Source organism: Tursiops truncatus, chromosome 1, assembly GCF_011762595.2.
Source record: "Tursiops truncatus isolate mTurTru1 chromosome 1, mTurTru1.mat.Y, whole genome shotgun sequence".
Lineage (NCBI taxonomy): Eukaryota > Metazoa > Chordata > Mammalia > Artiodactyla > Delphinidae > Tursiops > Tursiops truncatus.
The window spans coordinates 155397730-155419687 of record NC_047034.1 but is presented as its reverse complement, the minus strand read 5'-3'; the positions used below and the strand labels follow the sequence as shown (position 1 = coordinate 155419687).

At 47.0% G+C, this 21958-nt stretch overlaps 2 protein-coding genes across 9 annotated transcripts in view; both read right to left on the bottom strand.

Annotated features, from left to right (window-relative positions):
• Window positions 1-165: 165 nt before the first annotated feature.
• C1H1orf216 (chromosome 1 C1orf216 homolog) lies at window positions 166-8778 on the bottom strand. Of its 3 annotated transcripts, XM_073792093.1 has the most exons (3): window positions 5404-8778; window positions 3979-4349; window positions 167-2305 (listed from the first exon to the last, which is right to left on the bottom strand). In XM_073792093.1, exon 3 carries the CDS (start codon window positions 2298-2300, stop codon window positions 1611-1613), a length of 690 nt encoding a protein of 229 aa, XP_073648194.1. In that variant the 5' UTR covers window positions 2301-2305; window positions 3979-4349; window positions 5404-8778; the 3' UTR covers window positions 167-1610. The 3 variants fall into 3 exon arrangements, with proteins under 3 accessions (XP_073648191.1, XP_073648196.1, XP_073648194.1); XM_073792090.1 differs by lacking the exon at window positions 5404-8778 and having other exon boundaries at window positions 166-2305; window positions 3880-4018; XM_073792095.1 differs by lacking the exons at window positions 3979-4349; window positions 5404-8778 and adding an exon at window positions 3281-3872 and having other exon boundaries at window positions 166-2305.
• Window positions 8779-9232: 454 nt separating this feature from the next.
• Window positions 9233-21958, bottom strand: part of CLSPN (claspin) — a 33995-nt gene continuing 21269 nt past the window's right edge. For 2 of the 6 annotated variants that reach the window (XM_019938133.3, XM_073792084.1), the window contains 9 exons: window positions 21576-21651; window positions 21253-21356; window positions 18586-18750; window positions 18353-18474; window positions 17976-18103; window positions 17341-17446; window positions 16684-16766; window positions 16252-16413; window positions 14565-15942 (listed from right to left, as the gene is read on the bottom strand). In XM_019938133.3, coding sequence (XP_019793692.1) covers window positions 15832-15942; window positions 16252-16413; window positions 16684-16766; window positions 17341-17446; window positions 17976-18103; window positions 18353-18474; window positions 18586-18750; window positions 21253-21356; window positions 21576-21651 — 1057 coding nt within the window. In that variant the 3' untranslated portion in view covers window positions 14565-15831. Of the gene's footprint in view, window positions 9405-14564; window positions 15943-16251; window positions 16414-16683; window positions 16767-17340; window positions 17447-17975; window positions 18104-18352; window positions 18475-18585; window positions 18751-21252; window positions 21357-21575; window positions 21652-21958 lie in introns of those variants that run through there. The other 4 variants (XR_004521700.2, XR_004521701.2, XM_033838090.2 and 1 more) reach the window with 4 other exon arrangements.

Below are 21958 nucleotides of genomic sequence, written 5' to 3'. Positions count from 1 at the left end.
TCCCTATACCTCTCACCTATGCACCCACTCATTTTACAGATAGGGAGACAGGGCCAGAGGCATCAGTGACCTCTGTGTCACTGCTCACCTATCAGGATTTTGCATCCTCTTGGCTCCCAAAAGCAAAGCAGGGAGCTCAACTACTTTAGTCCTTGGTTCTCTCCAGAACTCACCCGCTCTCCACCTCACGGAGCCTCTCCTCTGCTGGGGCCTGTCAAGCCCATGCACTCACAGAAGAGGGTATGGCCCAGCATCCTAAGAGTTTCCAGTGGCTGGACTGACACTGCCCACTGCCCACTCTGGAGAGCCAAACTGTGGCTCCTCCTGGTCCAGGTAGTCTGATTTCAGAGAAATTGACCAAATTAATTTGACACCTAATGTTGCTACAGCCAGAGAGGCACAGCAAGTAGAAGCACAGAGAGGGAAGTAAGATTTTTCTCCAGCAGCCTTGGAACACCTCTCCACTCCTTGCAAGCTTAGAAAGCACACATTCCTTTTCTTTTTTCTTTTTTATTGAGGTGTAGTTGACATATGACATTATATTAACACAGATTCCTTTTCATCAGAAGCTTAAGTCAATATGGTTTGCAACAGCTCCCTTGCAGTGGAGAGGTGTGATTTGTTTGGAACTGGTATTGTAGAATTCCCATTCTCCTAGTCTTCTCAGGGTTCTGCCATCGTCATCTCCCCCATCCCCATCTCCCACGTGCCCAATGGCTGAGTTCAAGTGGGACAGTCCCCTATCTTCTCCTCTGATCCCGCCTCCATGCCTGCCATGGTGTCAATCACCATTCTAGCTCCCTTCCCTGATACCAGTTCTCTACCAATTGCCTTGGCAAGATTGCAGCCAAAAAGCCATAATAGGCCAGAGTAGCGACCTAACTTCCTACAGCAAATCCACCAGCAGGGACAACAGCCTTAGCAGAGCAAGATCTGGGAGGAGTGAAGGGGAGGGATAAGGAGAGGTAGCCGAGAAATCCAAGAGAAAGGATCAGCCACAGCCTTCAGATACTGAGAGCAGGCTAGCCTTCCCTCCAGGGAGCAGTGGGACCCTGTGGAGAAAAAAGGCTAGTGGAGACCACGGGTAACATAAGGTATGCATGGATGCCCCACGTGTGCAACTGAACATGTATTTGCACACACTTGCTCCAGAGTCAGCCTGCAAATATACATGCTCCTAATGTATACATCCCATGCACGCACCTGCACACATGCACCCCTACACATAGGCCTGCACACACAAGGGCTCACTCACAAACACCCACCACAAATCTGCACGCTCAAACTCACTCATACAGAAACACACATCTTTTGCATATATATCTTCACTCATGCACACATACACACACCGTGGGGTACCCATCCACACATGCATATACAAACTCACTTCCTCCTACATACGTACTATACATACACATATGTACATACTCACACATAGGGCTGCTGCTTCTCACGTGGCCTGTGCACATCTGCCTACATGCTAACACTGACATACTCACTTATGCTTCCCTGCACTCATACCAGCAAATAATCTGTACTTGCTTGTGCACAACCACACACATTCCTGCAAATATATACATAAACCCTTGCACCCCTGTACAGAGACGCCCTTAGCCCTGGTCCTGGGGTGTGGATGGGGCTGCCCTCTGTTGGAGACAGCGGATAAGCTCCTTCCGGTTGTCTAGAATGGTGTCAAAGCTCTCCTGCAGACGGGCCTGCTGGTCAACCAACTGGTGCTGCAGGCCCCGGATCCACTGGAGCAGGGCCAGGCGACGGTACATCACCAAGTGCACATGGTGCTTCTCCTTCTCCTGCTCTTTATAGCGCTCTTGAGCCTGCAGCTGCTGTACGGCCTGAGCCACCGAGGGCAGAAGGGGAGCTGGAGGGCCAGGGCCGGGAGGGGTCCCACAGGCAGGCTCAGGGCTGCGGCTAGGGCTGTCAATGCTCAGGGAGCTGCTGGCATAGCCATTGTCCTCCAGAGGGGAGCAGACTGTGCTGGCACCACCCATCTTCTCAGGCCCAGCTCCAGGGATCTCTGCCCCCTCTGGTGGGCTGCGGACCTCCCCCTCAGGGAGTCCAGGATCCTGGAAGGCCTGGTTGTCAGAGGGCAACTCAGAGAAGCTCCTCGTCAGTATGGGTTCCACTTGGCCTGGCATCCCATGCCAATTCTCATTGGTATCTTTGGCACTTGCCATGAAGTTGGAGTTGCTGTCTGGTTGAAGCTCTGGCTGACATACTCCAGGAGGCGCGTCCCCCGGGAACTGCCCCCCTTCAGCTACCCCTGGCTGGATGGCAAACATCTGGTCTGTCAAAGGGAAGCAGAGAATGAGTCAGAGCAGGACACGGTGGGGTGCCTGGAGCAGAGGCAGCCTAGCAGCAGGGACAAGGCTGCTCCTTTCCCTTGGCTCTGGTAACACCTCCCTTGGTGGTTTTCCTCTTCCCTCTCTGACTGCTGATTCAGTCTCCTCACAGGGTTTTCCCGCAGCCCTGAGGCAGGCTGTCCTCTGATCTCTCTGCCTCTAGTTAAAAATGTAAGTTTGTCATGGCTCCCTCCCTAACCTCCCGCTAACCCTCTTCTGGCCTGCAAGGCCGTGCTTCATCTGGCCCCCGCTCACTGCTCCAGACTTGCCTCTTGCCACTCTGCCTCCACACTGCTCAGAGATCTCCAGACACACCATTATTCTCCTCATACAACTCCCTGGGCCTATAATATCCTTCCTCTCCCCTTCCCTCTAAGCTCTTCCCTTCTGCACCCAGCAAATTCCTTTTCATACTTCAAAATGCAGCTCTAGTACGCCCACTTCCCTGAAGCTATCCTGATATCCTCCCCACTGCCCCGATATACACAAACACACACAGTTAACTATGCCTTCCTCAGGATCCCCACTGCCCTGGGTATATGCTGTCTTATTCATGTTTGTTTCTTGTCCCCGGTACATAGTTTATGATCAATAAATGTCTATTCAGCTTTTTTTGTTTTTGTTTTCTATCGTGTAATAGCAGCTTACTGGCTCCCTAGCTAGACATGGAATTCCTCTATATACCCTCCATCATATTCAGGAGCCAGCACAGAACATGGCACTAAGCAGGCATCAGCACATCCTTGCTGAGTGAGTAAGTGAATGGGGGAGGGGGACTGCAGTGGGCTATCTATGCTCAGGGAGACGGCCAAGAGTAGCAGAGGCTACTGCTGACTGCCCAGGGCTGGAAGAGCTGGGTTGGGTTCCCTCCTCTGCCCAGTGAGGAAGCCCTTCTCCCACTGACAAGCGTCTCTTCTGACCTTGCCCCTTCCCTCCATGTATAGTACTATCCCGGGTCCCTGCCTCTGGCTTGCTCCATCCTGAGGCCCTAGAGAGAGAACACACCACATTATTCTTTCCTCCCCAATAACTGACTTCTCCCAAAATTAGGGTTTAAATTGACAAGAAGTTCCTACTGACCATAAACTACTAGGATTAGAAAAACTGGGGATCAGTAAGAGTGAGGAAGAGCGTAAGTGGAGGTGGCAGGGACCCTCCCCACATCCAGGTGGGAAGAAGTCCTGGGGGCAATGGTGTAGGGACAGTCCCTTCGTAATCTACAGACTCCATCCCTTTAAGCAAGGTGCCTGGAGATGTCCCCGCCCAAATGTTTTCTATTTTCTAAATTTGGGCGGGGCCGTGAAGGCAGCTGGAATGAGGTGGGGGTCTTGCTAAGGACCTAGGGGTTCTCGGAGACGGTAAAATGGGAACCGAGACACCCCAGGATCAGGCTTCTCTCTAAGCTAATCCACAATTTGTGTGTGGGAGAGCGCTCTGTAAGGATGGGGGGAGGCGGCCTCCCTTCCTGCCTAGCCTTGCGGGAGAGGGACACTACCCCCAGGAGACAGAGGATACTTACCGTCCATCCCTAATCTCTCCAAAAGAGGCAGCAGGGCAGAGGCTGTGACCCCCGCCCCCTGCTAGGGTCCAAACCCTCCCGCTCCGGGCCCCGACTCACGGCCTGGAGGCGCCGCCCCGCCCGGCTGGCTCTGGTTCCGAGCGCTCGCGGTGGGAACTCGTCCCTCGGGGCTGGGCGGAGGGGAGGCTAGAGGAATCCCTCGGCTTGGGCGTCCACGCGGACCGGCGCGTGGGGTGTGGGATCCCGGGCCGTGAGCCCAATGCAAGCCGGGACTGCCGAGTCAGGCGGCGTCAGCGCGGCAGGGCGCGGCACCCTGGCCCACGTGTGCCGGTTCGGTTTTCCGCGGAGCCGCGCGCCTGCCGGAGCGTCGGAATCGCCTCCCCCGCCTTCGGCAGCCTGGACCGAAGCCTTGCAGGTCCTGTTTAATTCCCTAACCGCATTTACTGGGTCGCTCCGATCGGTTTTCCTCACTGCAGATACAGTGACATTTTCAGAATGAAAATCTGATCATGTCACCACCCTCCTGCCTAAAACCCTTCAATGGCTTTCGCATTGCAGGGTAAATCCTAAGGCTGCAGCCGCAGGGCTCTGAGCATCCTGCTCTCTCTCTCCAGCTTCAGCCTTTGCCCTTCAGTCTCTGGAACTGGGTCTCATGCTTCTTTCTGCCACACTGTTCCCTCTGCCTAAAATTCTCTTCCCCCTCTCATATTTAAGATCTCTTTTCAGATAAACCTTTTATGACCTCCTAGGCCGGATTAGTTCCCCCTTTTATATTATCCCAGGGCATTTTGATCCTTTTCTTGATAGCATCTATCACAATTTGAAGTTATATGTTCATTTTGTGCTCATTTAATTAAAGTCACTTACTGAACAGAGTAACTGCTTACTCTAATGATAAGACCAAAAGCACTGGCTGCTGTTAGGGAGAGGCAGCCCCAGAAAGAAGTCTGGGACAAGTTTAGCCTTTAGAGCACATGAGCTTCCAGGAAGTCCCTTCCTACCCCCCAGCTTTACTGAGTAAACCAAGCAATTGGCTATACCTTCCTCCTGCTACCCCCTCCCTGCCACCAATTAAAAACAAACAAAACAAAACTATGGATTCATCTTTGAATCATAATACGTTAAAAAATACGCTTGTCTTTCCCGCCTCCCTTTCTTTTGCTTTTTTTGTTTTAAAAGAAGAATTTGAGTCTGATCTCCATAATGAGGCATCCTCTTCCATTTCCAACTTAATTCCAGTTTACCATTCTGCAACCTAGAGATTAAATGGCAAATTAAATCACACCAACAAATCCTATATACAAAATAAGGGAAATGGAAGAGAAAAAAAAAACATTTCATGATTACGACAACTCCTATTTTAAGAGGGAAAAGGAAATAAAAAGGAAAAGGCAGAAGTAACTCAAGCTTTGGACACTCCCCCAGCTAAAAATATACACGTGGAGACCTCAGCCCCATTTCTACATCAGGTTCTGAGGCCTAACTAGTCTCGATTTTCCCTTATCCACTGCAAGTTCCCCTTACCTTCAGCTGGAGTTTTTTTCCTTATGAGGTGACCCAAATCCTCACTTGTAAAGTCTCTGAGCTTTGGTGGTCTGCAGTGATACAGGTCTTCCTATGTCATAAAGTCACGACAAAATCTCATTGTTTGTTTGGTGGGCCCTGAATAGCTCCTCCTCATACCTCTCCTGTCTCTCCCAGCTCTAATTAGGTGGGTCATATGGAAGCCTGATGAATCTAGGAATAGGACTCCCACTCTAGGTGTCAGAGTCCTTCTCTGGGACTTTTTGAAATAAAATTAAAGGAAGACAAAGCAGGGAAGATGTGAGCCTAGGGCTGTAACAATCACATTTCCTGCCAAATAGAAGTCAGTCTGTAGTAGGAGAAAATAGTGCTGACATACAGACACAGAAAGACAGAAGTCCTGGTGATGGTCCTGTCCCTGTTTCCTGAGGCCTTGGTATACCTTGCAGCAAGACCCTAATTTTGCCAAGCCTAACTTGAGTGGAATTTCTTTCACTGGCAATCAAAAGAATCTTGATTAATACAAGAGCACAAGGTGGTCCCCTGGGTCCCACTGAGGCACCTCTCAGTGCTCATTAAGTAGTAGCAACTCTGTTTCCCCCTAATAGCCATTATCAGCCTACAAGTGTGACCTCCTTTCTTCTATTCCTCTAGTATTACGAGGAGCCCAAAACGCAGTGGAATCGTCTCTGCATTCCCTGGTTAGAAACATTTCTCCCTAGATGCTAAAACCTCCTGAACCGCAGAATGTCGAATATCAGAGACAGGAAGCAAACTCTCCGAGAAAGTCATTAGGTACAATCACTAACATGCCACACCTACCTCTACCTCTTCCTATGTAATCTGGTTACAAAAAACACAAGAATTATATATTGATTGTTGATCTAAAGCCTATATTTTACTCAGCGTGCAATAACCTGACATAGCTGAGTCATCAGTTGGTCACTCCATTGTTCTATAAAGCTGATTATCTCTAAATAACATAATACCTGACAGGTAAATTGAATTCCAAGGGCATCAGAATGTAGCTTCTCTTTTCTTAGGCAAGGATAATCTTGGGTGGGATACTCTAGCACGTATAATTAATGCAGTAAGTGCTCAGACAGTGGTCCTGGCAGCTCCATGACTTTCAAGAGAGCTGGGAGCCTGGAGAACAAAAACCCCCAGGAAGGCAGGGCCATCCATGACCACAGAAAAGCAGATATACAGATGTCTGTTATTCAGTCACCAGAGGCTTCTTCAGTCAGGATGCCAGGGAATCAGTCACCCCAGGTGAAGGGGTGTCTGTAGCTGTGTCCACCCAGCTACATAGATTGCAGGGACTTAACTGGCAGGGACACAGAAATCACCAGAGATGGACAGTATCAGCCCAAATAGGGCTCTGCAGAAGGCCAGCCCATCATGAAGATCTAGCAGTGGAAAGTGATTCGCTATCTTGGTGAGCAGACAGATGTCAGAGCCAAGACTGGCTAGCAGTGAGTGGCCAGATCCAGGCCCTAGGGGCCTGGGATGTGAGGCAAGGAGACAAGGGAGGCTGAGAGGAATTTCTACTTCAGGGAATAGGACTGGCATGAGTTCCTCTATAGGTGGATAATTTCTCAATGTCAGTACTCCCAGGAAAAAAGAGATGGCTAGGATCAAGGTGTTTTAATCTCAAGGACCTTGCCCCTTCCCATTCATTTATTCATATTCAGGACACAGTTACACAGGGCTACTTTGTGCCAGGTAATGTGCTGAGGATTAAGAGCAGAATCAGAAGTGGTGGTGGCCTCGGAGAGCTCTCTGTTTAGAAAGGGAAATAGAAAAGAGTGGGCTGTACAACGTGATAGGTCCTACAACAGAGCTAGAAGGCAAAAGTAATGAGCCCAAAAGACGGGAAGGAAAAGGCTTCACAGAGGTGATATTTGAGCCAGGTTTTGAAGGATGAATAGAAGCTCACCGAGAGAAAGCAGAAGGCAGCGGAAACTGTATGCTGTGTGCGTGTTCAGATAACACAGAGGAGGCCAGTGTGTCTGGAGCTTGGGAGGAAATGGAGATGGGAGGTGAGGCTGGAGGATAAAGTTGGCCCAGTTGTGAAAGGCCTTGACCTGCGTTCCAAGGAGCTTGGGCTTCATCCTGTGAACGGCAGGGAAATAACTGAGGAAGCCCCCAAAGATTCCACATCAAAACAAAGCACAGGCATCTAATCCTGGGGGACAAGCTCCATTGTGACCTGCTTTCTTCTCTTTTCCTGAGCTCATATCACCTGTCAACTTCCCACATAGCTTTGGGAACTTGGACAAATCAAAGCATTTTAACTCTTTTAGGTTAAATAAAGATAATATGCCTTGAACACTGTTAAATAACATTAAAATTGTGAACACTGTTACTTGGGCTCCTAAGGCCAGGCAGAGCCCTGGAGGACCTTTGAAGTACCTGAGAGCCCTTAAGGCAGAAAAAAACCATTCTCCAGAATTAGCTCAGCTCAGCAAAGGAAGGCCTAGGAAGCTGGTGACCTAGTTGTTTTGTTCATCCATTTCTCTACCACCCCTTAAAGGTAAAGTGTCACTCTCATCTATCCAGAAGTTGATGTGTGATCACCTTAGGTAAGATGTGTCCCTTCTCCACCCCCAACATGGCTGTTTTCTCAGCTGTAAAATGAGGGGCTGGTACATCAAACCTGAAGTTTTACAGCTTTTTTTGTCTTAAGCCTTAGAATCATCCTTTTCCAACAAAATCTTTGTAATATACCCAGTTTGAGATCTCTCCTGACCTGAACCATCCACCCTGAACAGCTCCTGAGGGACCTCCCAGGAAGCTTTTTTTTTTTTTTTTTTTTTTTCGGTACGCGGGCCTCTCACTGCTGTGGCCTCTCCCGCTGCGGAGCACAGGCTCCAGACGTGAAGGCCCAGCGGCCATGGCTCACGGGCCCAGCCGCTCCGCGGCATGTGGGATCCTCCCGGACTGGGGCATGAACCTGCATGAACCTGCGTCCCCTGCATTGGCAGGCGGACTCCCAACCACTGCACCACCAGGGAAGCCCCCCAGGAAGCTTTTAAAGCTCAGTGGGGCAGTTCCAAATGTACTGCTCCACATTAACCTGGGAGATGAATTTCTCTTCCCAAGCCCCCCTGCATCCTCCCTCCTGACCCTGAAGGGAAAAAGGAGAAACTGAGGTGTGTTTTGGAGATGCTGGAAGCCTGAAAGTTAGCATAGACTTTTTCTCCCCAATGCACCCAAATGGTAAATAGCCTCTCTTCCACCAGGAGCCCAGAGAAGCCAAATCCAAGGTCCCAGAGCCCACAACAGAGTGAGGTAGAGAAGCCGATCTGCAGGGAGAATGAGAGAAGGGAGTGCCTGTTCCACCCCCTTCCTAGCAGCTGCCTCCGTGGGCTCCATAATCCCCCTGCCCTCTCCTCCACCCCACCCTCGGGCCGCCCACCTCTCCTCCACCCACCCATTCATCAGTAGGAGGGCACGCTATCAGCACAGCCTTTCAGGGACTGACAGGTCCTTTCTGGGTGCCCCACACATGTAACCACTTAACCTCCAGCACAAAGGGCCAGGCTGAATGGGCTTGAAGCCGGTGGCTCGTGCGGAGGGGGAGGCCTCAATAGGATTTGGGGAGCTGGGTGTATAAACTGCTCTGCTCCAGCAGCCCTCAATGGAGGAGCTGGAGTCGGGGCATGTGCCGAGGGGAGGAGCCCGGCAGCTGCATCCCACCCCTGAACAATGATTTATTCATTCTTCTGGCACACACAGAGAAAACAGACTGGGGGAACGTGGCTCCACAAATCGCCCTCGGCCTCAGCTGATTCCCACGGCAATCGGGCAATCACCGTGCCCCGTCCCACCCTGCCCCTCCCGTTCTCCGTAAGGAAGTGGAGTACACCTGGGAGGCCTTCAGTAGCCCGAAGGTCAGGCAGGCATGCTCTTTGAATAGGCTCCACTCAATCTCAATCTCCCTCTGAAAGCTTCCTCGTCAGGTTTTCCTCGTACCCATTTCACAGCCAGAGAAACTCCTGCAGGAAAAAAAAAAAAAAGGCACATAGCTTGGTCTGTCTCAGGACTGCCCCAGGGGAAGGGCTGAGAAGGAAGCAGGAAGTTGGGGAGCTTAGCCTAGAAATAACTGACTAGTAATGGGAATGCAATAAAGGCTTGCTGATAAGTTAATGGCATTCTCTAGCCACACCTGGCTCCAATTCCTGGAAGAATCTTCGGGAGAAATTTGGGGAGTAGGGAACAGAATGAAGGCAGGTAAGCAAAGATGCTAAAACCAGTAGACCAAAAAAAAAAAAAAATGTCGGGTGGGTGGTTTCAGGAAGCTAAATTGTGACAAGAATAAATTCGCTTTTGCCCTCTTACCTCCATACCTCATGTCATCAGAGCCAGTTCACACAGAAAAATCATCATAATAAATAAAACTAAAAAATCAATAATGTTAGCAGAACAGGGAGAACCAGATTGAAGGGACCATCCTCAGACTGGCCCCTGGGCCTCCTATCCCCAAGCTCATAATTACCTTGTCACACAGAAAACAAATCTATTGTGGATGGTGAGTGTGGAGAGGTGGGAGATCCTGGGCAAGGAGGTTGCCCACTGAGGAGGGGGGTGGGGTCCGCATTAGGAAGACAGATTGGCCTTGGCACTGGGGTGGGAGGGGGCTGTGTTGAGACTGACAAAACTAAGGCCTAGACAGTTTCCCAAAGTTTTCTTCCCTTAGGAGGGTGATCCTGCCTAATACTCAGTACTAGGGGTGGGAAATTGGAGGGGGCTGGGGGAAAGACCTCCAAGCCCACCCCACCAAGCCTCAGGAGGACGGGTTGCTATGCTGCTGCTGCCCTCTGGTGGACATAAAAAGGCAGCATGGACATCTCCAGCGCTGGAAACAAATGCTGGAAACTGGAGGAGTCTCTGTCCTTTCCTGTCCTAAAGCCTTGGCCACCAGGACTAGCACACTCATAGGCTGGATTCCCCAGGAAGCAGACTCAGACAGTTTAGGACGCCACCCTTGGGATCAACGTCTGTGGAAGTGAGGGTAAAGGAGCTAACTACCAATACAGGTCCATGACAGCCTCAGCCAACCCCCCAGGGAGCTCTGAAGTGAGAATGGGCCCTTTAGAATTGTCCCAAAATGAGCTGAGGTGGCCAGGCCTTTACACTCCTGTCATCACTGGATGTGGGCTGTGCTGGAATGGGGCGTGAGCGTTGGGTAAGGGGTTCTCTGCCGCTGAGGCCGTCCCCTCACTGAAGGCCGTCTGCAGAGGGGCCAGCAAAGCCTTCACTAAAGGGGATAGGGTGGTACATCACGGGGTCTACCCCACATACCACAGATACTCATTAAACGTATGTTAAATGAATGGCAGGGTTAGATCATGCCTCAGGCTCCAGGCTCCACAGGACAGCCCACAAGCCTGTTATTCAAGCTGTTACACACTGACTTTTGGAAATGGTCAAGGGAGCCTTAATGCTCCAATTCACGGATTCATTCATTCAACAAGCACTCACTGAGATTTACTATGTGCTGGACCTGGAGGCAGACACTTTACAAATTTCTCAAATTTAATCACAACTGTGGAGCTAGTTAACTCAGATTATACAGATGAGATCAAGTTATTAAGTGGCTATCACAGTCCGATGGCACTGTGACAATGGGTGAGTGGGCTGGGCAGGGCTCAGTGACAAATGACACTCAAAATGGGACAAGTGCTCTTGCTGCTGCCAAAGATTCTTCAAGCCAGAAAGGGTCTTGGCTCTGTTCTGTGAATGTGCATGTGTGTATGTAGAGAGAGGGCTCTCTCTATGATTTCAGCCAGAACATTTCCTCTATTGCAGCCAAGAGTCATGCCTCCATAGCCTCCTGCTTTAGTTCCTTCCTAATAATGTTGCTGCCCAGAGGTAACAGAACCACAAGCTTTAAAAATTCCTGGTTGTAGCCACAGAGCTAGCTCCTTCCCTGGATATTTAATGGACAGACAGCCCTTAACCCCCAGTGTTCTTTGGCCATAATATCATCACAAAGTTATGAAAGGGTAAGTTCTTCCCCTAATGTCTAACTTCCATAACTGCTGTGATCATTCTGGGATGATAACATTGAAGGGACAAGAGACGGACCGGGTCTCTGCTCTAGAAACCTCTCTGTACCTTGACACTCTCAGTAAGCCCGTGGATCTGTGGGAGGAGGCGAGGGCAGGAGAGCTAGAGAAAGCCGTCGGCTGCCATTCTGCTACAGCCCTGACATGTTCTCATTCTTGGCCAATTAAACCTTTCAGCACTCCCAGCCACCAATATACAGATTTTAGTTTTCCCATTTAGATTGTAATCATAAAGAACTTGAAGGAAAATGAGGGAGGGGGAAAGCCTGGATGTTATGGAGGGATTTCCGGGTCTGACTACAGAGACATAAAATACTTTCAATACTCCTCACCCCCTCCCAACCATAAACACACACACACACACACACACACACACTCATATGCCTTTCCTCCTGGGCCCCCAGAACCTAATTTTTCACATTTGGAAAACCCAGATGATTTTTGCCTGGGTCCATCTGGTTTTCCAAATAACCTGTCTTTTTGATAAATAACATAAGTTAGACAAGACAAACAAAGAGAGGGGTGGGCAGTCAGCTTTTTTCCTTCCTTCAGCCTCTGAGAAAAAGAGATGGGGACTGAAAAACCTACAGGACTCACTCCCAATCCTGACCCTGCACCTTCCACCCCTTAGATTGGGCCCAGTGATTCTCCAGCCTGGAGCTGAGAGCTGCCTCTTCACCCCCACCTCTACCCCACCAGCCATCAAGAACACCAGACTGTGGTTCCTTCTAAAATGAAGGGAGGACTTCCCTGGTGGTCCAGTGGTTAAGAATCCACCTTCCAATGCAGGGGATGCGGGTTCAAGCCCTGGTTGGAGAACTAAGATCCCACATGCTGTGAGGCAACCAAGCCCGTGCACTCTAGAGTCCTCGCACCACAACTAGAGAGAAGCCCACGTGCTGCAGTGAAGAGCCCAAGCGCTGCAATGAAAGATCCCATACGCCACAACTAGAGAGAAGCCCGAGTGCCACAACTAGAGAGAAGCCCACATGCCCCAACAAAATATCCCATATGCCGCAACTAACACCCAACGCAGCCAAAAGATAAATAAAAAATAAGGAAAATAAAGAAAATTTAAAAAAAAAAGAAAGAAGTCCACTTGAAAAAAAGGGGTGGAAGGCTCTGAAGCTTTGTGTAATGTGAATGGAGAACAGAGGGTGATAGGAGGTTGGGAGGCACAACTATGTCATGGAGGGTCTTGTAGTTTGAACTTAATCCTGAGTGCACTGGAAGACAGAAAAGGTTTTGAATGAGGGAGTGGCATCCTCCTATTTAATTATGCAAATATCGCCCTTTGGCTGCTGTGCACAGATTGGATGGAAAGGAAGCAAAAATGGGAGTGGGGAGATCAGGAGGCTACTGCCAACACCCTGGCAAGAAATTATGGAATCCTGGATTAGAGCATCGGCTATAGAGGTGATTCAAGATGCAATCTGGAAGTAGAAATAACAAGATTTAGAGACTGCTTGATTATGGGAGTAAGGAAGGAGGGATCGAGAATGTCTTTTGGGTTTCCAGCCTGAGTGACTGGGTATGTGGAGGTACCTTTTAGTGAAATGGGAAACACAGGAGGAAGAGCATTTTTAGAGAAGGAACATCACATTTTTAAAGATGTCAAGTTTGAGATGCTTATGAGACAACAGGCCTTGGAGGAGTGGTCCACAAAACATGATGCAGTTGTAATATTGGCAAATCCATATGCTTGCAGAGTAGCGTTCGACATAATGCATCCACATACATCTTCCAACAAGCCTCACAGCAACTCTGAGACAGGCATGAATGACTATCCTCATTTTATAGATATAAATGGAGGCTCTGAAAGGTTTGGTATTTTTCATTCACCCTTTACTGGGCAATTCCACATTCCAGACCATGTGCCAGGTAGTGAGTAGGACACAAAGGTAGAAGATATAATGCCATCTCAGGGATGATACAATCAGAGAGTATCATGACAATATTCCTCCCAGAAATACTCTCCCCTATTCTGAGGTGTACAAGCTCCACTTGGGGGACAGGAAGCCCCAAGAGACATTACATATATCTCTGGGAGCTAAAACCCCGAAAACACTCACATTGATCCATTAGAGATTCTCAAAGTGGGGTAAAGTTTGTAGAGAGGCAGTTGAGAATTTGCACAGGAAGCTGAGTACCTTGTCTCTACAGCGCTTTGGTGAGTATAACCTGATGCTTTATGGAAGAGACCCTAGTATGGTTTGTGCAGCTGTGGACTGAATTGTTTAAATGAAGTAAACACCATGTGTCCCTACCCCAGCGTGTGGAACACAGAGGAGGTGAAAGGACTGACACTGAGCACCCTCATCGCCCAGACTCACGTGCTCTCATCCCTCCAGGCAGATAATTTCCAAGCTAGTGAAGCTGAGTCCTACCAGGAGCCACCACACAGGCCCTGGGCTTCAGTTTCCCTAGAATGGAGCTGAAGCTGGAGGCTCAGTGCTCTGGGCACAGGTCATATGGTCAGGTCCCGACTCTCCACTTCAATCTTATTACCAAGGCTTAGCTCGCCTTCTGACAGTTACACTGACATGGGGAAAAGCGACCCAGAGCTTAAGACTCAACTTTTCTTTCTCCAAAGAGTGCTTTCTTTCTGGAGCCTAGAATAGAAACCCTTTGCTCCCTAGATTTCTCAGGCACTGATTTTCTTATCCTTAGTGTTCAATCCTAATACTCTTCTCCATCTCTCCCTGCCAAAGAAGGATATGGGAAAGCAAAAGGGGAGAAATATCCAGCCCTCCTCCCTAGTTCTCTATTGCTTAGCAAGGGCTGCCTAGCCTTGGCCACTGTTTAGAGAGCTCAAAGGAAGGGGCAATGATGCCCACCTTGGACCCACGTCTGCCAATCAAAGGGCTATAACAACAGGCACCATTTATGTAAACTCTCCTCACCTGCACTGAACCCAAACCACTTGGTTAGTTAATTCAATCAATTCACCAGAGTTGAGAAGACAGTGAGGGGACAATGGCAGCAGCCTCTCACTCCAGTCCCAGAGGCCTCCCCTGAGAGACAGATACCCTGAAAACAAAATGCTCAACATCAGACAGGCTCTGACCTAAGAATGAGCATTCAATCTGGACAGCAAATCCTGCCTTCAAGGCATTGGGATTTATTGAAAAACTACATACATATTAAAACATCTTTATATACATTTTCACCATTACAAGATTACAAATATACAAATGTAAATTCCAGCAAAGTCAGCATCTTGCATATTACAAACAACTGTAGAAAACCTATATCCTAATTCCACCAGTTAAATTGGTATTCCTTATCTGCCAGTGAAAAACTGGCACGGTTCATCCAGCTTCCCAAGTCCAGCTCCTGACAGTGAAACCACAGTATTTACATGAAATGTTTTTCCAAAGCAGCAGTGACACTTGGTTCTGAGAGGAAAAAAAAAAATCTGTCTAAAACTCTGACAGCCTCATGGTAGTTCAGGGAAAATCGGGAGTGGTGGCAATCCTAACAATATTTTGATGAAACTCCAAGATGATCTTTTCTCAAAATAAGTAATGAAGTATTAAATCATCCTCTGCTCAGGGCAATGTACTCAACCCAGTTTAATGCAATAAATAATGATTATATATAACTCTTCCAGTCAGAATGAGAAGGAAGGTCCTTGAGCAACAGTGCTTCAAATCGAAAATTTAGTCCTAAGAGAGAGCTCTCTGCCCACGGAATATCTAATGTCTACGGACCCTGGATGTAACCTTTTATCTTCATCCTCATACTCCAGAAAAGTCGCTCTTTCTGACTTGGGTACCAGTTTGAGTCCTTATTATAAAGGAAGCACAGGTTAATTGGAAATTTGAGGCTGCACTGGGAAGAGGCATAAAAGAAAATGGAAGGGGCAAAACTAATAAAACAGCCCATGTGTCGATTCCTAGATCCTCTAAGAAGTCTCTCTTTCACTGAGTCCTGGTCACCATGGTGCAGATCATAGGGGTGTGAAGGAGTCATCCCAGTTTTGATGTTCACTGCTGTCTGTAATTTTCTGTCATGCCACACTTTTTCTTCCTCCAATCACCCCTTTCACCAAAAGTTATCAACCCAGGAAGCTGCTAGGATAAAATGTCAAATATTTAATGGAGGACACCCAGGTATCCCATAAGTTGATGTTGTAAACACTGAAGAATTAAGTTAGTGGCCAACCCAGGAAGTAATACTAGGAAAGAGATGTCCAGAGCCATGCAGTGGAAAGAACTGGAATCTCTGTCCTCAACCTTAATGCATTGATTATGAAGGAAGGGGGAATAATCCACATGAGCATCGATTCCAACCTTCAATGCCAGAAACTTCTCAACGAAGTCTCAACACAGGTGCCGGTGCCCTTGTGGTGTTAGCTTTCCAAGTATCTGAAGATGCTTTGCTTCGATCCTGAAGCGCTATCATCTGTTTTGAGGCGCTTAGGTGAAGGGGATGTCATTAAAGACGGACCCCTTCTCCTTACCTAGAGAGCAGAGAAAGAGCCAACTCAAGACCTTCATACAAGTACTTAGCTTCACTTAGCCCTTAAGCAGCTCATAGTTAAATCACGGATCATTAGAAAAATAGAAAGAGAACTTTTCCAGGCAAGTTTCAAAGCTGATTACTTACTGCAGGTAGCAATCCCCTTGTACCTTATTGGGAGTGCAAGATTAACACTGCAGCATTTAAGCCTTTAAGCCAGAAATATATATATTTTTTCAATTCAATTCAATTCAATTCATTCATTCACTCTGCTGTGGAGATTCACCAAATCAGTTCTCAAATTCCCTACCCGAGGCTTAGATGATTCCTTTGCTGCCTCAGCCTTGACAGGAGAAAGTGTGTGGAAGACAAAGTTTCTTGAATTTCGGGGAGCACTAGGGTTGAGGTCAGACAGGGCAGCCAGTTTCTGAAGCACAGCTTTGGGCTGGTTTAGCAGTGAGCCCGTCTTCAGCTGAGGAAAGAAGAGTCATCAAATTCCTGGTATCAAATTCCAAGTGCCAAGGGAAGAATGAGAAGTCAGCGCCTCCCTGCCTCCACCAGGTATTGAGGGGACACAGTCCTACCCTGCTCAAGTAGAAAAGAAATGGTAGGCTCCTTTGACATCTCCTTCCATTTCTTGCAGCCACCTCCCTCCCCTAATGAAAGAGCATTCCCTTAACTTGACCTGGGCCTTTATAACACTGAAGATCATGACATCAGGCTAACAAGGTCCCCAACCAACCTGGTTGTCACTTCCTGGTTTGGTGGCTTCAAAAGGATTTCTGAATAAAGACTCTGATTCTTGAATAACCACAGTGCGACTGACTGAAAAGAAAAGACAGAGAGGCTTGTTCTGGACAAAGCTGCGTAGAATTACTTTTAAATCTAAACAAGCTAACAAGCCTTTAACTAAACCAATAAACTAAAGCCATAGGAACTCAGATTATTTTATAATCATGACTTGAAAGTACACTTAAGTGGCTTAAGAGAAGACAGACAACTCAGCTGAACTTATTGTCTAATTAACAGTAATAATAAGAAAATACAAGAGTGGTAAGAGTGTTAAGGAGTGTTTAAGAGCATCAGCTCTGGGGTTAGGCATATCTGGGTTCAAATTCCAGCTCTAACACTTAAGTATATAATCCTGGGCAACTGAATAAAGAAGCCAGAATTCAATCCTCTGAGCTGCCTTAGAACATAAAGCAAAACCAGCTACATATACTCACAATCACAATGTCGACTGCCCAACAGTCTAAGATGGAAAGAATACTGTCTCTCCCCATCGGAGGGACGCCGGCCCATGAGTAGGCTGCACCAGCCCCCGAAGGCTGGAGTCACCTCTAAGGCTCCAGCACTAACAACCCCGGGGGCCAGACCCTGAGGAGGACTAAGAGCTCACCATTCTTCTGCAGAGCTTTGGCTGTAACTTTCTTGGCCAGCATCATAAACTGACTGTCTTCCCCAATCTCCTCTTCTTCTTCAGCTGCAATTTTCCCCTGCTGTGCCTGAAAATAAAAATCAGACAGCATTAACAGAAGCCCACAGCTCCCCCAAATAATTAGCATAGCCTGGAAACTAGAGTACTTGGGACAGCATTTGTTTTCCTTTTTGCAACTCTTTGTTGCTTTAGACCAAAAAAAAAAAAGGATTTTGGACAAAAACATGACTAGAACTGCCCATGGTAACCTTCTCAAAGCACAAAAGAAAATTCAAGGATTAAAAGGGACAGCAGGGTTCCCCTGGTGGCGCAGTGGTTGAGAGTCCGCCTGCCAATGCAGGGGACACGGGTTTGTGCCCCGGTCCGGGAGGATCCCACATGCCGCAGAGCGGCTGGTCCTGTGAGCCATGGCCGCTGGGCCTGCGCGTCCGGAGCCTGTGCTCCGCAGCGGGAGAGGCCACAATGGTGAGAGGCCTGCGTACCCAAAAAAAAAAAAAAAAAAGGGGGACAGCAATATATTGCCCAAGATTTTGACGGGTGACGGAGTGACCTCATAAGTAGGGTCGGAATAGGAGAATTTCTTGCAGGCTTCCTACCTGGTCCCGAAGCCACTGCTCTCGTTCAATTCGCTCCTTCCTCCATCTGGCTTCCGTCTCATCAAGCTGTTCTTCAGTCTGATCATCATCAGAGTCTCTGTGGAACAAGTCCATCTGGGAAGCATCATCTAAAGCAAAGAGTTAAGGCTATTAGCATTCTGCACTCCCCACAAGAGAGGGTGTCTCAACAGACACAAGTGAACCCTTTTCATTTACAATACACTGATACAAGCTTTTCCTATCCATTAACAGAAAATAAAGGTCAAGGCAAGGTCCTCCACAGCTGCCTGCTATAGTTTTGATTTCCTCTTGCTGTCTTAAACTGGACAAACATGTACCTTTGTACAATTTGCTTCTAAAGGCAACAATCAAAATACCTATGTTCTTCCATCGGAATTTCCTCATTCGTCCAGGACCATCACTGTGCAGGTCCCCATCAGCAAGGTACCTTTCTTGGTACAAACGTAACTGTCGTTTATCATCATCCAACATTGTTTTCCTACAACAGGAGAAATACGGTGTTCAAAACCAGGACCACTCTGGCTGGTTATAGGGCCTGCCTTAAGACACACCCCATTCATTATTCAGAAGGGCTTGCTGGGATACTGACATGTGTATTTTCTTGATTTGACTCTGCAGTTCCTCATCAGAAGGAAGTAATTCATCAATTACATCCTCTTCATATTCATCAAGCTCTTCCCCATCATACTCATCTTCACTTCCCACGTCACTCCCTGACACCTCTGCCTCATCCTCCAGGTATTTCTTCAATCTCCTGGAAAATTGAAAATTAGAAAATACAACAATGAATATACACACAGCAATGAGAAGAGCAGAACACAGAGCCATCTCTAATAACAATAAGATTAAATTAATAATAATAATACATTTTGATAATACTTAAAAGTCTATTATTTAATATATACTGTGTGCCAATAACTGTGCTTTGGAGCATTGCTGCGTTATCTCAGGGAGGAGTATTATTATTCCTTTCAATTTTCAGTTGAAGGAACTGAGACTCAGAGAGTAAACAACTTACCAATGGTCACACAGCTAGCTGGGAGGCAGCAGAGCCTGGATTCAACCTAGGTTGGTGACTCTAAAGCCAGAACTCTCAATCTCCTCTATATATTTGGGACACACCTGCTAGAAGGTTCAAACTATTTTGTCTTGTATTTAAGCTTACCAGCTTCAGGAGACAGACTAGAGATAGTATAGTATGGAAAGGTAATAGACTGTACTCTTCTTACAGCCTGCCAAATCTTGACCCTCAAGTTAGAGGTATGACTGAAGCTCAGAGTTAGTAGTAATCAAAACCACTGCAAGTTAGTTTTTCTGACTTCAGCTCACATCGAGAACAAATCTGCTGTCATCTGAGTTCAAAGTGCTGTCACCTATGGTCATGAGTGGCAGAAGCTTGATGGCTTTCTGAAGGCTGATTTTTTTTTTTAAATAAATTTATTTATTATTTATTTTTGGCTGTGTTGGGTCTTCGTTTCTGTGCGAGGGCTTTCTCTAGTTGCGGCAAGCGGGGGCCACTCTTCATCGCGGTGCGCGGGCCTCTCACTGTTGCGGCCTCTCGCTGTGGAGCACGGCTCCAGGCACGCAGGCTCAGTAGTTGTGGCTCACGGGCCCAGTTGCTCCGCGGCATGTGGGATCCTCCCAGACCAGGGCTCGAACCCGTGTCCCCTGCATCGGCAGGCAGACTCTCAACCACTGCACCACCAGGGAAGCCCCGAAGACTGATTTTTTATGAAAGACTTCCATTACTATTTTAAAGCTGAGCTCCTCTAACTCCTAGGGTTCCTGAAGAATTCCTTCAGGGGCCAATAGCCACTAAGCTTCTCAATCTTCCCATCTACCCTCTTTGAGCAGTTCAATTTTTAGCTGCCATTCTTTATAAGATTTCATTTAAACAAAGGACTCTATAGTTAAATAAGGTTTAAGAACCATTGCCTTAGAAAAAAAATCTATAGATGGCCCAAAGCTGTATGAATAGTTAATTTGACAGGTGACAAATTAGAAGCCCAAACTGATCTCAACAGAAGGGAATGATGGGCTAAAAACAACAAAATAAATCTAATAAGGATCAATATGATATCCTATATTTGAATTCCAAAAGTCATCTACAAATAATAAAATGTGGAATACCTATTAAAATGGTTTTTATAAAACCTTCAATATCAAGGAAAAAGGCTTACAGATATGGTAAGTAGGAAAAAAAAGCAAGATGCAAAATTGTACATATAAAAAAAATTGTACAGATCTCAACCACATAAAAATATATGCCTGAAAAAAAGTTATGAGGTAATAATAACCACCACCACCACTTTCAAAAATATCCTGGACGGTGGACATGGATGACTTTCTTTTTTTTGGCTGCGTTGGGTCTTTGTTGCTGCACGCGGGCTTTCTCTAGTTGCGGTGAGCAGGGGCTACTCTTTGTTGTGGTGCTCGGGCTTCTCTTTGCAGTGGCTTCTCTTGTTGCAGAGCACGGGCTCTAGGCATGCAGGCTTCAGTAGTTGCAGCACTCGGGCTCAGTAGTTGTGGCTCTCGGGCTCTAGAGTACAGGCTCAGTAGTTGTGGCGCACGGGCTTAGTTGCTCCGTGGCATGTGGGATTGTCCCGGACCAGGGATCGAACCTGTGTCCCCTGCATTGGCAGGTGGATTCTTAACCACTGCATCACCAGGGAAGTTCCTGGATGACTTTTTATTTATGTCTTTCTGTATTCTTTGAAATATTCCAAAATAAATGGCTTACTTTCATGATCAAAATGACAACAAAATATTAAAAAAATAAAGGGGGGTCATTTGCCTGAGACTAGGATGAGGAAAACCTGGAATGACAGTAATTCACAGGAAAAAAGGCATGGGGAATTTTAGTCATTTACAAGATCCTCAGGATCTACAGTGACTCAGCTCTTATGCTCTTTGGTTACTTCATAAAGTAGTATGCAACCAGAACAAGGGATGTGGTTGTACCACTACATAGAGCGGTGGTCAGACCACACCTGAAGATAAAGAGAGTTTCCATACATGTGAGGAGTCTGGAAGCAATGTCACGTGAGAAACAGTTGAAGAACTAGGGATGTTTAGTATAGGAATCACTTGAGGAGGACGTGACCATCTTTGAATACTCAACAGATATCACGTAAATGGCTTCTATTCAATCTGTGTTAACCACAAAAAGGAAAAATAGAACCAGCAAATGTAGCAAGCTACAACTCAACTGTCAGGAGAACCTTCCTGCAACTGAAGGAAGGGGCATAACACCTACATTTGCCTTTTCAACTTCTCGGATTGCTGCAGGAGGTCTTCCTCATCATTATCTTCATGGTCTTCTAGTGCCGGGTCTTCATTGTCAGAGTCACTGTGTTCATCCTGCAAAATCATATAGTATCACATGCAAAGTTACACAGAATAAAATGTGTCCTCAACTAAGACAGGAATTTATAAACTTCTGCCCAAACATTTGATTCTAGGAAATTGCTTCTGATAACATGCCAAACAGAATTCTCAAGAACTCAAACTACAAAACAAGCAAACACAGCAGCGATACATGGAGTTCGGTTATGATTACTCTGTCCCCTTCAAACTCACCTCATCACTATCAAACTCATTATCATTTGGGACAAGCTGAAAGTCTCCAAATTCCTCCTCTTCACCTTCTTCTTCCCTAAAATGCAAATCAACAAATCAATAAAAGAGTTGAAAGCAAACTACAAGCAGTCAGCCAACTTAGGAATTGAAAATATTTTATAGCACCAACAATCTCTTCAAGAAACAGGAAATGAGATATCTTGCCTTTAAAAAAATTTTTTAAATTGTGATAAAATACACACAACATAGTTTACTATCTTAATCATTTTAAGTGTACAGTTCATTAGTGTTAAGTACATTCACATTGTTATGCAACCAACTTCCAGAACTCTTCATCTTACAAAACTAAAACTCTATACGCTTTCAATAGCAACTCCCATTCT